This window comes from Condylostylus longicornis, unplaced genomic scaffold (assembly GCF_029603195.1).
Source record: "Condylostylus longicornis isolate FDR11 unplaced genomic scaffold, ASM2960319v2 ptg000044l, whole genome shotgun sequence".
NCBI lineage: Eukaryota > Metazoa > Arthropoda > Insecta > Diptera > Dolichopodidae > Condylostylus > Condylostylus longicornis.
In genome coordinates, this window is record NW_026578013.1 from 4,894,356 (window position 1) to 4,911,165 (window position 16,810).

At 23.1% G+C, this 16,810-nt stretch overlaps 1 protein-coding gene and 1 non-coding gene across 5 annotated transcripts in view; both read left to right on the forward strand.

The window, feature by feature from the left end:
• The window catches only part of LOC129610237 (calcium-binding mitochondrial carrier protein SCaMC-3), a 54,906-nt gene that overhangs the window by 27,205 nt on the left and 10,891 nt on the right, over positions 1-16,810 (forward strand). For 2 of the 4 annotated variants that reach the window (XM_055522725.1, XM_055522723.1), the window contains exon 1: positions 11,328-12,226. The exons of the other annotated variants lie outside the window; for them this stretch is intronic. Coding sequence is in view for 1 of the 2 variants with exons in the window: in XM_055522723.1 (XP_055378698.1) it covers positions 12,140-12,226 (87 nt within the window). In the remaining variant the exon portion in view is untranslated. Of the gene's footprint in view, positions 1-11,327; positions 12,227-16,810 lie in introns of those variants that run through there. 4 annotated transcript variants of the gene reach the window in all.
• On the forward strand, positions 5,137-5,276 carry LOC129610485 (U4 spliceosomal RNA). Its single transcript, XR_008697095.1, has one exon. It is a non-coding gene; the product is annotated as a U4 spliceosomal RNA (small nuclear RNA).

Genomic DNA, 16,810 nt, shown 5'->3' on the forward strand with positions numbered 1-16,810 from the left:
TGATCAACCAGAAAATATTTCAGAACTCAGCGGGGATGATACAATTTTTGGCTGTTTTGAAAATAATGCAGAGTTTTTCACTATACTATTAAAATTTTTTGTAATGATTTGATTGATTATTTTTAAAGAAATTTTTAAATTTAATTTTTATTTTCTTGGCATCGTAAAATGTCCATGTAAAGAGGTTGATTTTATAAATAAAATATAAGTACAAACATTTTATTTATATAAATTTATTGAAAATTATTCCATGTTTGTCAATTTGTGAATGATAACTGATTAAAATGTGGATACTAATATCATATATAACGGGGTTGTATTTATAACAGTTTTATTTTATTTATAGTGAACTTATTTTATTTATATAGTTGTAAGACCTTCGCTAATATTTTTATAAATAGAAAATAACACAAAAGAATATAAAATTAATTTTTATTTTAATCTTATAAAAATTAAAACTTCAGAGATATTTTTGCAACCTCTTAATATTTCATATAAATTAGAACACATCGCCTGGTATAACAATAACTTATTAAACATTTTTTCGATTGGGCTCTAGTTGAGAATAATGAAATTTATTTTATTTAAGTACCTCGCGTATTTATTATGCATCTTTTCTTAATATTTCGGAAAATTTGCTAGTAACATTACAATTTCCCAAAACATACGCCCATAATTGTGTAATTTTAAATGAGTTGTTTGCAATTTAGAATATGTAATTGTAGCTACATGTTTAATAAAAATGTAGGTATTTTAAAACTTTTTATGAAGTGACAAAAACTCTAACTTGGATATATTAAGATTTCGTGCATTTGCAAATCTGTTTGTAATTATCTTTATAATTTTTTTTCTTAATTTTCAAAAAAAAAAAAAAAACTATTTTTGTGCAATATTTAAAATTTCAATTGATCGATGAAGCAATAAATACTTGGCTTTTAATGATCACTTTTTTTTGTGTTTAATAATAAATAATTATTTTTAATTTCAAATATTTGGGCGGTACAATTAAATAAAAAAAATTGGCTACCAATAGTATTCACTCAAAATAGATTGAAAAAAAATCAAGAAAAAAGAAAAAAAAAAGGTGAATAAGCAAGAGACTATGAAAAATGAAGCAATCTATGAGAGATGAAAACATTAAAAATACATTTTTCCCCTAATAAATAATTTTCAATATGATGTGCCCAAGTAGGCAACCAGATTTGATCTAATCATTATCAGTACACATTTATAAAATTTTTGCTGTGCAAAAAAATTTCGGTACTTACAATGAAGTTATGTAATTATCTGACCTTTAATTTGAAAATTGAATACTTTCATTCAAATGTAAGTACAATATGAAATAATTATACAAAATTATTTTGAACTTATTTCGAACAAACTATCTACAAACAATGTAGTAAAGCATAACACATACAATTATATTGCGGAAAGTTTAATTGCTTTTTTAAAATAAAACAGCTTTCATAAGCATTATTCATTCTATAAATTATTGGGAACACTTAATATGTGTACTTATAGATAAATTTTGGCACAATTTTTGTAATTTATTTTATTGCTACAAAATCTTTTAATACTGTAGACTAATTTGAATTTGTCTTTTAATGAATTCGAATTAAGCTAAAACGCTTTCTATTATTAAATTTATCAGATATAATTTGGTCAATTTTTTATGCTACGAATTTCTTCGTCCTATGCGTACTAAAAATGGCTTAAAATTGTTGTGCCTTTAAAACTGAGACAACAAGCTGATTTCTGAATTTAATCAAAAACCCTGAATATTCAATATTATCTTCTTTCTTCAATAGTTTTAATCATGTTGCTATTGTTAGCACTTTTCCAAAAAAAATGTGAAAAAAAGTGCTTATTAGTTTCGTGTCCGTCCGTACGACCATCTGTCCGGCCGATCATTCGTCCTTCCGTCTCTAAAAGTTATACACCCCTAAAACCCTAAAAATGGTATATTTTAACCAATTATTGCAAGTGAAACCATAAGCATTTCTCAAATTTTGTAAAAGCAGAAAAGTAATGGTTTACTTCTTCTATTGCGGCATACCATTTCTGAACTTTAAAAAAACCAAAATGGCCGTTAATATTTACCATTATCTAAAACCCGTTTTTCCCAAATTTTTGATATCGTTTTTGTTCTACACCGTACGTTACAGGAGTCTGAAATTTTAGCAGCTCTTAAATATTCATAAACAGTTTATTTCGTGAGAAGAAAATTTTTTCCCATCTCCATCCCCTCTCAAGTTATCAGCTCTTAAAATTTGTAAAATTTGAATATTTGGCATCCTTTATTTCCGAAACCACAAGCTTTTTCAAATTTGTGTAAACGCTGAAATCTAACGGTAAAATTCATGCCATTAAAAAACATAATTATTTTTCTTAACTCACACAATTAACCCCTAAAATTTAGAATTATGTTAACCCCACTTTATATTAATTTTCGCTTTATTTCAAAGACGCATAAATCGTTCATCCTAAATATATGCAATCCTAAAAATAGTTTTGTTTATGAATGGAAATAATTTTAAAGGTGTACATAGACTGTTTTTAAAAGAAGTATTTTCACTTGTTGAAGGGAAAAGTGCTACAATACAAACCATTGGTTTGACCCAACTTTATCATTACTATTTTCATTATTCATTTTTAATTTGCAATATAACGAGGTAATATAATATTACGAGTTCACATTTTACCTATTACATGTTCTGTTTTATATAAGGTGTACGAAAACTGATAACTTTTATCTGAAGTATACGGTACGATATTGTTATATTGAAAAATGTTACCAATAATATAATATTTTTACCATATACGTCATATATTTATTTATAACTTCAAATATATTTATACGTAAGTCGAATAATGTAGCCACGAATGTATTTCCACTTATGTATACAACTTATAAAACAAATGACTTTACAAGTCATTGAAATTGTTATATATGAATTGGTTGTTACTATAAAAGATAAAAAAATATTGAAATCAGCTGTCAAAACATATGTGGTTTAAAATAGCACAGCAAAGTTGTATACATATGTACATATGTATATAAGTAGATATTCTATATGACTAAACATTTAGTCGATATACGTTATATATATAATTTATGCAATGTATGTACAATTATATATATATTATAAGATGAAATATTGTTTCTTAATTGCATCCATAAACGCTGTTTCACCTTCAAAGAAAAATTTTTTTTGGTAATGTACATACATATGTACTTATATAATATATAAGAGTGCTGTTTTATCGATGTGGGAGTGCATTAAATAGAAATATGCTTTCATATATGTAAATCATTTTATTCATAACGTATTTCTATTTTAAATAGAAATACAGACAATCATATCATAAAACGATAGTAGACATGTATAATATAAGTACTTAAACATATACATATGTATATACATACATACTCGTATATTATTAAATATTTCAAAATTTTATATGATCATCTGAAAATATATAAATTAACAGGTTTTCGTTTTTCAAGGTTTAAAATTATTTTAACTGTTCAAAAGTAAATTTTATTTTTAGAATCATATCCATATGCTTACCAATGATATTTTAGAATTTTTATAATGGAGTCATTAACATATTAATTTTAAATTTATAGAAATTTTAAAAATTCATTGAATTTAGCTATTTTTATGTTCATAGTTATTGTAAGAATTAAACCTGCTGTTGGAAAAATGACCTTGATTAACCAATTATGCTCTGATATATTTTTATTATTATAATTTTTAGTGTAGAAAGTACAATCTATTTAAATTTTTTTCAATAAAATTAAAGTATTAGTGGATATTAAAAATGGATATTAGTGTTAAGGTTTTATCTTAAATAATTCAATACGATTCCTTGGCATATTACGAACATAAACACTTATTTTATGTTTTAATGTGGAAGTAGAATGTAATTATCTGAATAGAGTACATAACTAAATATGTATGAATGTAATTTTAAATTGGAATTTTAAAAAAATAATTAGAATTGAGAAACTTGAGAGAATTTAGAACATCGCGTATAATAGGGGTTGTTATGTGATGGCATAAAATTTAGAATTTTCGACAAACAATTGATGGTATAAAATTTAGAATTCGATAGAAATCAAAAAATTTTTAGAGAGAAGTTTGTTTATTTAACTATATGACCATGTGTCCGTCTGTACTCTCGTGTACAGTTCAAACGGAATGTACAATTACAACGGTTTGAGTTACGACAAATTTGATTTTTTGTTGATATGATAGGAATGAAATTTCTAGAATCGTTATATTTTAACACTGATTTTGTAAGAAGTGAACCAATAAGTTTTTCGGAAATATCAGGATTCGGAGACATAAAATTTATTAGTGTTCGTTTTTGACTATATCTAAGGAAATAACATAATTTCTTGAAAATTTGATATATTAGTCCTGTTTGACAATTACACTTACTAACAAACTTAGAAAATTTGAAATCCACAAAACAATCTTCACTTTGAACAAAATTAACATTTTTGGGAGGGGGGTACACAAACTGGAAGAGAAAAAGTTTGAATATGGGTTAAAAACGTATTTTTTAAATTTTGTACAACCCTTTCGTCAAATTATAAGAATAATTGCAGCCGAGTCTGGTCACATCAGTTTTCTTTTTTATGTCTGTAACATTGTTATCATTAATTTTAAAATATTTGTATTATTTCATTATTTTCAATTGCATTTTAATTACATGCATTAATTAAAATTTAAGAATTCACAAGAAGAATGTGGTTAATTATATCATAAAGAATATGTAAACCCATTAAAAGAATACCTTAAATTGTACTTTATATTTTAAATATATTCACCCCGAAATAAAATTTTTAAAAAGGCATACATATACGTAAATAAACCAAATAAAGACCCTTTAAATGTATACTTACGTTTATTATCGAAAATCTTTTTTATTTTGGCAAAGAATGACGGAAATTTATGTAGGTACAAAATTTAAATTTATATTTAATTTTGTTACCTGTTTTTTTTTAGGTAGAATATGAATTATTTGGAAGAATTTGCAATAAAATAATTTTATTTCATTTTTAAAACTCACAGTATATGTTTTTAAAATTGGATATATAAGGTAATTTTTTTCATAAAAATCTTCAGCTTTGCGCAGAGGCGATATCGTAACCAATGAGGTTTTACCGAGGTGCGATTATTGCTAGTTGAAAACTTTAACCAATGCTCCGCCATGTGGACGTGAAATACCGTCCGCTAAGGCAATTTTTGGTAGCCAGAAATGGCTCATTAAATGTAAACAAAAAAGTGAAATTAGGATTAAGGAGTAGGATTACATAATATGTATGTATTTATCAATATAAATGTATATACAATGCGGTAGTAGCTTTAATACAATCCGTGACTTCAATAATGCGCTTAAGACGTAAAATTTTACAAAGTATCAAATTCCAAAAAGTTTACTAAAAGCTCTTGACATTGTACACTTTTCCAAAATGCGTTTTATACGTAATGGAGACGTAAAATAAAAGTAAATCGGGTATCGAAAAAATCGAGCACGCTTTTCTTATACCTTGTCATATAAATGTTACCAGAAGTAACCGATTAAAAAAAACTAGCATATATTTTCAGCAATAAAGTGGTAGCTATCAAGTTTTTTCCAAAATAAAGCATAAGAATGCTATTTTTCCAGTGGTGTGGTAACGTTTGTTAGTTATACAAAATTTAGTGTCATTTGTCATATTTCAAATTCATAAACAAAAAGGTTTTTTGAAAACATTCACGTACATGTTATTTTTTAAATTTGAAAAAAATGGAAAAAGAGCAGTAAGTTATACCCTTAATTCATTAAATGTAATCTTGATTTAACATTTAATTTTTGCAGTAATAAGAAATGTATCTCTTTACTTTCTTAATGTTATAATTTGTTTAATTTTATTAAAATTGCTGCAACTACTTGAACTGTTGCTACTATTAAAATCAGTTGAATTATTTACAACAATATTTACGAACACATTCATTTTTTTAAAATTAACATTTGCACAGAACTTTAAATTAAAATTTTCAAACAAATGTCAAAGTTGTATTGATATGGTAAAAATTGTATTCCAAAATGTATCAAAAGCTTTAGTAGTTTTTTTTACAATGTAAAGGTATTGAAAGCTCTGAGACGGTACTAATACCGTATTAATACCGTACTTAAATCTTTTTTAAAGCATTATTGAAGTCACGGAATTACACATCTAAAATACATATATATGTATATGTATATCAACGAGTGGTGATCGATATCCAATTATAATGCAGAATTGTGTATGATTTAATTAAAAATTATTAAATAAATTAATAACATTTACTATGTACATTTAATCCAAATATTTCAAATAATATGAATGTATATTAAAAATAGTTGTTTTCGTTTTTCAACAAGTTTTTCAACTACTATCATTTGTCAATTAATGTTAAAATTTTATAATTTAGAGTAATATAATACATATATTTAATTTAGTTAAATATGTTAAACAAGTTAAATTATAATCAGATTTTCGTAAGCAAAAATTTTTAATAAGCCTGTAATATGTATGTAAAAGATGTGTTATTTTTGACAGAAATAATTCTATATTATTCTAGAAAGAAATTTAAAGGAAAATTACTATTACAACATTGCTAATGAACTTTCTAAAGTGCTATTTTTATTAGAAATATTTTTTTTTTATTTTTGTTTTTACAAAAAAAAATTAGTACATATACACAAAGTTTATATACACATGTAATATTTACGATACGATAAAGTAATTTTGAGAAATTTTATATTTCGAAAAGTCTAGAAAATTTTCCTCAATAGTATAAATGAAGATAAAACAAAAGTTATACACATAGAAAACCTATATGTAATTGATGAAAAATAAATTCTCTTAATTTTCTTGTAACAGGCGAAAACGAATTGGATGAGTGAGGACAATGTTAGGAAAATTTAAAAGCACGCGCATATTACACTTAATTTCTCTTACACCTCTTTTGATATTTTACACATGTAATATGAGTTGCATTTGTGTTGTAGCTTATCACAAAATTACATGTGCTTACAATATTTTTAGAATAAATAAAAAAAAAGTTCGTTCTATATAATTTTTTTCTCTGAAACTTTAATAAAAAAGTAAGGAGTAACTTTACAATAATGTGGCTTACAAAAATAGAAAATTAACATATACATATGCATACATACATACTTAAAAATTTATTTAGTTCGATTTAAGTTATTGCACTTAATTTATATCAATACCCTTAGCTGAGTTATTGCTCATTTCTTTTGAGATCGCAAAAATTTGCATACAGTTTTTAAAAGAGTATTTGATTTAATTAAATAATAATTCAGTTATTTTATAGTTTGTAAAAGTAAAATAGCAAATATTATTATATTAAGTTGATAAATATACTGACGTCACAAAAATACTTTTTTCAATTTGAAAATATTTTTTTCAATTCCACCTCTCTATGACTATTATGAAAATAACGTTAAAAATATTATATTTAAGAAAAACCGGAAAAGAGATATAGTTGAACATGTCAACTCTGTGATACCCGTACGAACAATTGATTTTAAATGCCGGAGATAATTGACATACAGTTTCATACAACCTCTTGCTTTTGAAAATATATCTTTAAAGCTCTGTTTCAATAATTTGAGCTAATTTAATAGTTTCATAATTATTAATAATTTTATACATTATTCATACATAGTCACCATATAAATACATTCTTATTCATACATGGTAGTCACCATATAAACCCGTACTATCTAAAAGAGTTTCTTTGAAAAATATGGCTATGTCACCAAATTTGTTTGTTCAAAATTTCAGCTTTGTAGCTTTATTAATAGTTTCTGAACTATGAACAAACACCATATGCGGTTGTATGGCAGTTACCATACATGCAGTCAAGAAATTTCAAAGGCTTTTATCAAACATAACAGCCCTAACAACATATATGCTTGTGCAAATTTATAAAACTATGCGCTGAATAATTTCTGAGACTTTCAATAACTTTTACAGTTGTATGGCAGCTATCACAAGTTCTCATGAAATATCAACAATTTTTAAAGAATATAACTGCCATTTTACCGCATTTGTCTTTGCAAAATTTCGGTACTGTCGATTAAACAGTTTTTAAGATATAGCCAAATAACTTTTGAAATTGTGTGGCAGCTATTAGAAGGAGCTAAGCAATTTCAACGATTTTTATTAAACACATTGACCCTGCTAATATATTCGCTTGTGCGAAATTTCAATACCACAGCTTTTATAGTGTCTGAAATAAATTTGGAAGCTGTATGGCATAGCTATCCGAACCAGTACTTTGATTATATTTAATTTAAACTGTACATTAAAATTTTTATCCAACATTGGTAAATCATTCAAATTTAGTGAACTTATCTCAATTACTTTTTGAGTTATCGTTGGGCCGGATGGACAGACAAACGGGCAGACATGATTAAATCGACTAAGAATTCGACGCTGATCAAAAACATACACTTGAGTTTATATCTCGGACCTTTATTTCTTAACATTGAAAACAAGGGATACAAAAGGAGGCAAATTTGGTATACCCTTCGAGGACATGTTCGTAAGGGTATAAAATATGCAAAATGATAAATACTTTTTTGTTTGATTTTAAGTCCTATCGCCAACTTCATACGATTTTGTAGACTTCTTTTCTGTTTCAATAAGACACAATTTTTTAAAATTTAATTAAATTAAAAAAAAAAATTCATATAATACGAATATTTAAGGAGCTTCGAAATTGTGTCTTTTAATCCTTTACACAATGAAATAAATGTGATATTATAGAATATAGAATATTATAAATCAATGTATAGGAAATGTTATGATTTAATATTGATTGCAAAACTGTACTGCATAAAAGCATAATAAAAGACTAATTTAATAATAGTTATTTAATATTAGCAGGTAGAATTAGTTACACAAATCAATAATATTAAGTAATGAATTTCATTTTTTCAGAATTCAGCATAATTGCAAATGTATATGGATAAAAACCCATATAAACTGCAAGTACATTATTGTAGTTTGTTAATATGTATACTAATTTACAATTTATATTTGCTCTATTTTAAAACATCCAAAAACCCACAAATTTTTGTTTACTAAGTAGATATTTTGTAATATAAAAAATCGTCGACGTTAAGAGCAACAGAATGGTAGTTTCTGATATATTGTTCATTAAATACTTGGAGTTTTCCTATTCGTAGATACAGAGATTTTAAGGTACATTTTATAAGTATTAATACTACTAAACATTGTATAAATTTATTGGAAAAATTAATTTTTATAATTAAAAAAAAATTAATTTAATAATTACTTCATAAATTTATTTAAATTATTGAAACAGAACTTTAAATCTCTGTAGTAAAGTGTTTATATAATATTTATGTAAGAAAAAATCCTTAACAAATCATTAACCTTATAGTAAAATTTTTTCTTTTTGAATTTGTTTACAATTTTTAATAAAATTTATTTAAAATTTAATCAAAAGTTTTAAAATTTTCCATTGTTTTATTCACAAAAAATATAAAATTGAATTCGTACATGTATATATGTATGTGATATATTGTGTGCATGTATTTTAATATATAAAGCGGCTTTTCACCAAATATTATGTATACGAGTATTAGAGATTTGTATGGTATCTATATTAAAAATACTTATAATCTTTTAATGTGTATACATTTATGTATACGTACTTAATATTGTGAAAAATTATAATACTATGCAGTTATGTACGTACATACATAATAAGTTTGCGAAAAACATGCACATACTTATGTGTGAATGTACTTATTTAAATCAATCAATATAAACATTTGACATTTAAACATTTGATATACAATATAATATACGTTAATTATAACAAAAATAAGAAATTAATGAAAACATTTTATGTTTTTGTACTTCGATCTTTAAAAATAAAAAAAAAAGGAAAAAAGGAGGGTATATTGCATCAGCAAATACAAAAAATATAAAAACTTTTTTTTTTGTTTTTTTAAAAATAGATTAATATTAAAATATTTAATTTTTTTTTGCTTAAAATTCTTAGTGTTTGACAAAAGTAAAATAAAAACAGAAATATATAATACATACATATGTATGTACATATAAATTTATTTATGTCGTACACATTCAAAATTAATAGAAAAAAATTTTGTTTTAAAAATACATATACGTTAAATGTATGTATATACTTGGTATAATATTTACTTATTTACATATGTATGTACATTTGAAAAGCTTAAGGCTTTAAAAAAGATCCTATACAATTTATTGACTTAAGTCTAAATGGAAAAACACGATTAATTACGATTTTTTTTAACGAATTTGTACGAATTATTCAATTCGGTTCAATTGCGCGAAATTTGAAAACTGAATTGGAAAACTCCGATCAAATTTCAATTTTCAAGGGGTTGATTTTTTTCAAATGTCCTTTAATTATTAAAGAATGATCTGATTTTTAGTTGTTAACAAAAATTAAATTGCATACTCATGTATGTATGTATGTGCAGGCTCTGATATTAATTTGGTTGCAATACAAAACTGCGAAGAGCAAAATGAGATTCTAGGAGCATTCTTAAAGTTATTGTAACGACATTGTAATAATTAAATTAAAATTGAATTTTCAATACCTATGCATTGCATGTAGTTTTTTGGTTACATTATTTAACATTACAGACAACCAATCAATCAAAATAAATTTGTATTTTGTTTATAAGTGTGCCATACCAGAAGTTACTTGGCAATTTAAATAATAGCATTTCTTATCCAATAAAGAATATTTTATATTTTATGAAATTGAGAAAATTCCAACAAAGAATATGGCTTTAAATTTATAATATAATAAGCTATATTAATATACTTATATGCTTCTTTTTATCTATGACCGTAAATAATTATATTACTTCACTTCAAAATAATAATATATAATAATATAACCTACTACTACCTACTGTTACTCTTAAATAATGTACTCTCTTATTTTGCTCAATTGTGAATGTATTAGTTCTTACTTTATTTTTATTTAAAAAATACAAAACAGCACTGCAATTGTAAGGTTTTGTAGATATAGGTGTACTGTGTACATAATATGAATGTACAAATAAAATATTTATTGATATAACAAAAAAAAAAATTCTGAATGGTAAATGAAAATATATAAAAGTAGTACCGGTGGCGCGGTGTACTAAAAATTTCTTACTTAATTTTCTTTTCGTTGTATTTTCATATAAAAATTTTTTATATTATTATCATCTATAAAACGAATATTTTTAGTATTTTATGTTTAGTCTTTTAATAGTTGCTTACTAGAATAGACGTGCTTTTCGTGTTTACAACATTTTTTTTATTTTGGAGTAAAAAAGAAATAACCCGAAAAAAAGGATTTAAGTTATTTGATTTTAACAGTACCTACCTGCACATAAACTATTTATTCGAAGTTAGGAATATTAATTCGACAATTATAAAAAACAGATATTCACAAAAATGGATAAATTAATAGTTTCGAAATTTTACGAGTTAAAAAAAATTAAATTTTAAACATTTTTCTTTAATTAATTCAATCTATTTGAACCGGAAAATAGTTAAAGAAATAAGTGTAAAAGCATTTAAAATAACAAAAAACGATATTTTTTAATTAAACAACTTTTTTAACAATTTATTTGAATTTTTTTTTCATTTTCGAAAAAAATAAAAAAATTAAAATATAATTGGAAGTGAAAGTTGCATAAAAACTACCCGAGAAACAAAAGAAAAAAAGTTACATAATATTTTATGAAATAATTAACTAATAAAAATAATTAAAATAAAGTTATTAATAATTTATTTTAAAAAAGACAAAAAAAAAAATATAATTCAAAAAGTCTGAATTTTGCAAATTACATAAAACCTTAATATTTCTGTGATTTTATAAATTATAATAAAATAAAAGGAATTAAATAAGAAAAGATTCCATTTTTTTTGGGAACAAATAAAAATATTTAATTGACATCACAAAATTTTTGTAGTTAAATTTATTATAAAAAAAAAATTAATTTAATTATTTATTCTAATTTAAATAAAAGAAAAATTATTAAATAATTCAAAATGAGTTTTGGACATCATTTAAATCATGTCGCCGTAGCTGGTGACGTATTAGAAGATATGTTTATAATATTTAGAGAACTTACTTCGGTAAATATAAAATATTACTTAATTATGACATATTAATTATTTAAATATTTTAACAAAAAAAAAATTATTAAATCATTCAAGATTTTAGTTGAAAATCATTCAAGATCATTCAAGATTTTAGATGAAATTATTAAAAAATAAATTTTCATATAAAATTGTATTATGTTATAAAATTTCTTCTTAATATATAAAAAATATTAAAAATTATTTAAATATTTTTAATATCCGTAAAATCATGTTTAAAAATAATTATGAAAAAATTTTTTAATATTTTTATAATATTAAATTTTATTTTTCGAAAGAATGATTTAATAATTTATTCGTTATTAAGAATAATTAATTTACAAATTTTTTTTTTATTATTTGTTACAAATATCTTATTAATTTTTTAATAAAAAAAAATAGACTTGAGTTTCGTAGAAAATTTAAAATTCCTATAAAATTTATATTAAATTTGTATACATATATGTATGTATAAATTTTGTGTAATAGATCTCTTACTATCAATATTTGTAGAATTTTATTACATTATGTGTTACACATAACCTGTATTAGGTTTCAAATAAAAAAAAACTGGTTATTTATGGTAAATTAAGTCCAATGGTGTACCTAATTTATTATGGTAATGGTGGTGGATTTATATTATTTTGAAATGCTCATATCTAAATTTTTTTTTTATAGATATAGAAATAAATATGATTGATACTTGCGTTAAAGTAGTGATTTATTATGAATTTAATGAATTTTTAATTATATTTGAATAATTTAAATTTTTTAAGTAGTTTTATTTAAGTCAAGGTTTAACAATAACCTACATTCACAATTTACATGGATTTAAGTACAACTTACATATTTCTCCATATACATAAATAAAATTTACAATATCGATTTGAAGTGATCTTTAATTCTACCACTCCTTGTTTTTACTAGAGTACATACACATGTACATACATACATTAATATATTAAATGTCTAGTTCTTCTTCGTAAAATAACAGCTCTCAAATCTCAAATTATATTTAAAAAATTAAAAATTGCAATGCATATTTTTTTAAATTTTTGCCTACACTTATTTTTATACATCCATATACATAAATCATAATGTAGATGTAGAGTATTTATACATTTCTACTTATGTACATGGATACGTCTTATTATAAAATATAAAAAGGTATTTAATACATAATATATATACATATACATATACATAATTGCATTATAATAATTTAAGAAGAAAAATTAAAACAAAATTAATAATAAGAAAAAATTAAAAATTGCCGGAATTTCGTAATTGCATTGCACATGGTCTTAAGTTCGGTTAACTAGATAACATAAAACAAAAATAAATAGGAAATCAATCTAAAAGAGGGAAAAAAACTCGCATAGCAACAGTAACGAATTTTTATTGACGAAACGATAATGTTTTTTTTTTTTTTTTTTTAATTTTTTTTCGACTGTATGCCAAACCTCTACTATGATAATGATACTGGCCTGGTAGTACTGTAGTAGTATGAAATATTTTTTCATGGCTCGTAGATTTTTACTCAAAAAAATTTTTTTTTAGATGTGTACATTAATTTTTTTCCCCCCATATAAAACATTCACATTTTGGAATGATTGTGTATGTGTTTCCGAAAAATCTCACACACTATACAATAGTTGATTTTCGAGTTTTTTTTTCTCTTGCTTTGCTGTTGAAAATTTTGATAAGAATTTTACTTGTGTTTCCAAGTTGAAATTTTATTTTTTCTACCCATACTTTTGCATTACTTACATATTTTTAAAAATTTAAGAGAAAAACCTTTTTGCAATTTAAGAGATACTAAAATTATAATTAACAAATTTCTCTCTTTAATTGTATTAATTTTATGAATGAAAATAATTTTACATGAAAAAGATTTTATTCAAACTTATACTAGTTTGTTTAATTAAAAAAATTAAATTTCTCTTCAAAAATTATGTTTCTTAATATGGTTTTTATGTATTTTATTTGTTAAACAGACACAATTTACGGTTTTTAACCTTTAAAATTTTCTTTTAAAATGTGTGCTTGAATAAACTACAATGGGGGATTTTTTTGCACATTATGAGATAAAACTTTTTATTAATTAATTATCGGTTACTTAATAACCTATATTTATGAGTAATCTTTAATAATTCAATATTTAAGTGTATTTACCCACAAGAATACTTTTTATATCAAAATGTGGATGTTTAAATATGCTTTGATTACCCATCCACGTATGTATATTATAATGTATATAAATATATATGTATGTATATATACGTATGGATATCCGTACATTGCGTTTCAAAATTAATACTTCACAAATTAATGTCCGCTTACAAAAACAAGGAAAATTGTGCTGAGTCAAGTCAATTTTTCCAACGAAATTTGCTGATTTGTTTACATATTTTAGTTATTTTATAACGTATACACATTGATATAATATATGTATATATAGCAAGTCAAAACTTTATTAACAAAGTTGTTTTTATGATTACCCCACTAAATTGTGTTTACGATGATTCATTTCAGATAAGCTCAGCTCAATATGAATAAAATTAATAATATGTATAAAAAAATAAACATGATATTAAAATACCTAGTTGTACCCTAATATTTTTATTTTCTGTTTTAAATTATTTTGACTTTGAAATTATTTTAGAAAAGCATAACGTATTGTGCTTTTTTTTATATTAAGTGTAAGTTTATTATAATAATGAGATTTTTATTAGAAATATAGACATGAAGATTTATATTATTCATGGAGCGCCTCATATTTTATATTGTATTGACAAAAGACAGGTGGTTTATGTTTTATCCATCCTTTATTTTGTATTATTGTAAAATTCGAAAAACGGTTCAATCGATGTAAAAATTATTTGATTCGTACTTCATAAATATATTACTTCGATCATGATCTTTGATTTCAATGTTAGGTCCTATTTTACTCTAATATACATTTCGCCAGATAATGAGTAAATAGATATGCATATTTAAAAAAATAACATAGTTATTTAAAAAATAATATAGTAGTTATACATAAAAAATAATATAGTAGTTACATATATAACTACTACTCGTATACTAAAAAAAAAATATCAAAAACTATTTTCCAACTCAAGCGAAAGAGAGGGAGATTTTTACCATTTTGACACCGTGTTTAATATGGTTTATATCTTAACTAACAAAAATGATCGGTTTTGTACATGATTCTTTTTTTTTATGTAAAATATAAAATAAATATGTTTAAAAACATTATTTTATCATAAAATAAAATTGTAAAATTAATGTGACGTGTGTTTTTGAGGATTTTCATGATTTTTGTGCAATGTACTTAGCCAATAAATTTAATAATTTTTATGAAATGATACCTTAAAAAACACCAAAACAATCTATTTATAGTACATAAATTTTAACTAACATTCAGAAAGAATTGGAAACTATGTACATAACGTGCACATTATATCAAAAATTTGGTTTTCTTTTATTTTATAATGAACGGACTTTTGTCTACCTTTTACCACCTCATACATATATGAAAAAAATTTAAAATTAGATTTTTTTTTCTTTTTAGTTTGGCTACTATTTATTATATTTGCTTCGAGTGCCAACAACGTAATTTTTTAAATTTTGAATTTCTAATACAAAAGGGAAAAGAAAAAAAACTTATTTAACGTTGATCACTGTAATGTTATACAATTTTAACGATTTTAAAAATATTGAATAATTTTTATAAAAACAAAAATGCACAATTAGAATTGCAATAAAATTATTTAATAATTGCTGCAAAATTTTTTTAGTTAATTACAAATTTATCACAAACTGCTTGTATAGTTAGATAGAAAATATATGAGCTGAAATGCTTAATATAGAGAAAGACCAACTAATAATGTTAAATGTTAAATGTTATGTTTTTATTATATATTTATTTTATGACAGTTATCTGTCATAAAGGAATGCCTTGAAAACAATAAATTTTTAAAATTTAATTGATACAACACGTTTTACAATTTTATAAAATTGATAGTTTCCGGAGTAAAGTAAGATTCTTGTATTGCTTTATTTCAAATTTACATACTTGTCATAAAACAAATCTTTAAAAATAGTTTGAGTGCCAATTTTCATTAGATCAATTATTAGTTATAAGTTATTTTCAGAGTTTAAATGTGGAAACATTTGCAAAAGCTAATTGGGTCTAAATTGAATCTTAGCATTACTATATTTCAATTAAAATCAATTTTCATTTAATTACTTATCTTCTTGATAAAAATATAAAAATATAATTAGCAGTTTATATTCCAACTTAAAACATACATATATGTAATTGGAAATTGAACAGTAGAAATTTTTTAAACGTAATGTAGTATTTATACTTTATATATAAAATTAGAATATTGATTGGATGACGTTTTCAAAGAATTTAAAAAATTTTTTCCTGTTTGTCTTTTTATGTTTAATGGTTGATAACTATAAATAAAATTTTACAATACATTAACAATACACTTTTATTTACATATCTATATATTCTACTAATATTTTATGAATTTAACTATAAAACGAATGCAATTAATTATATTG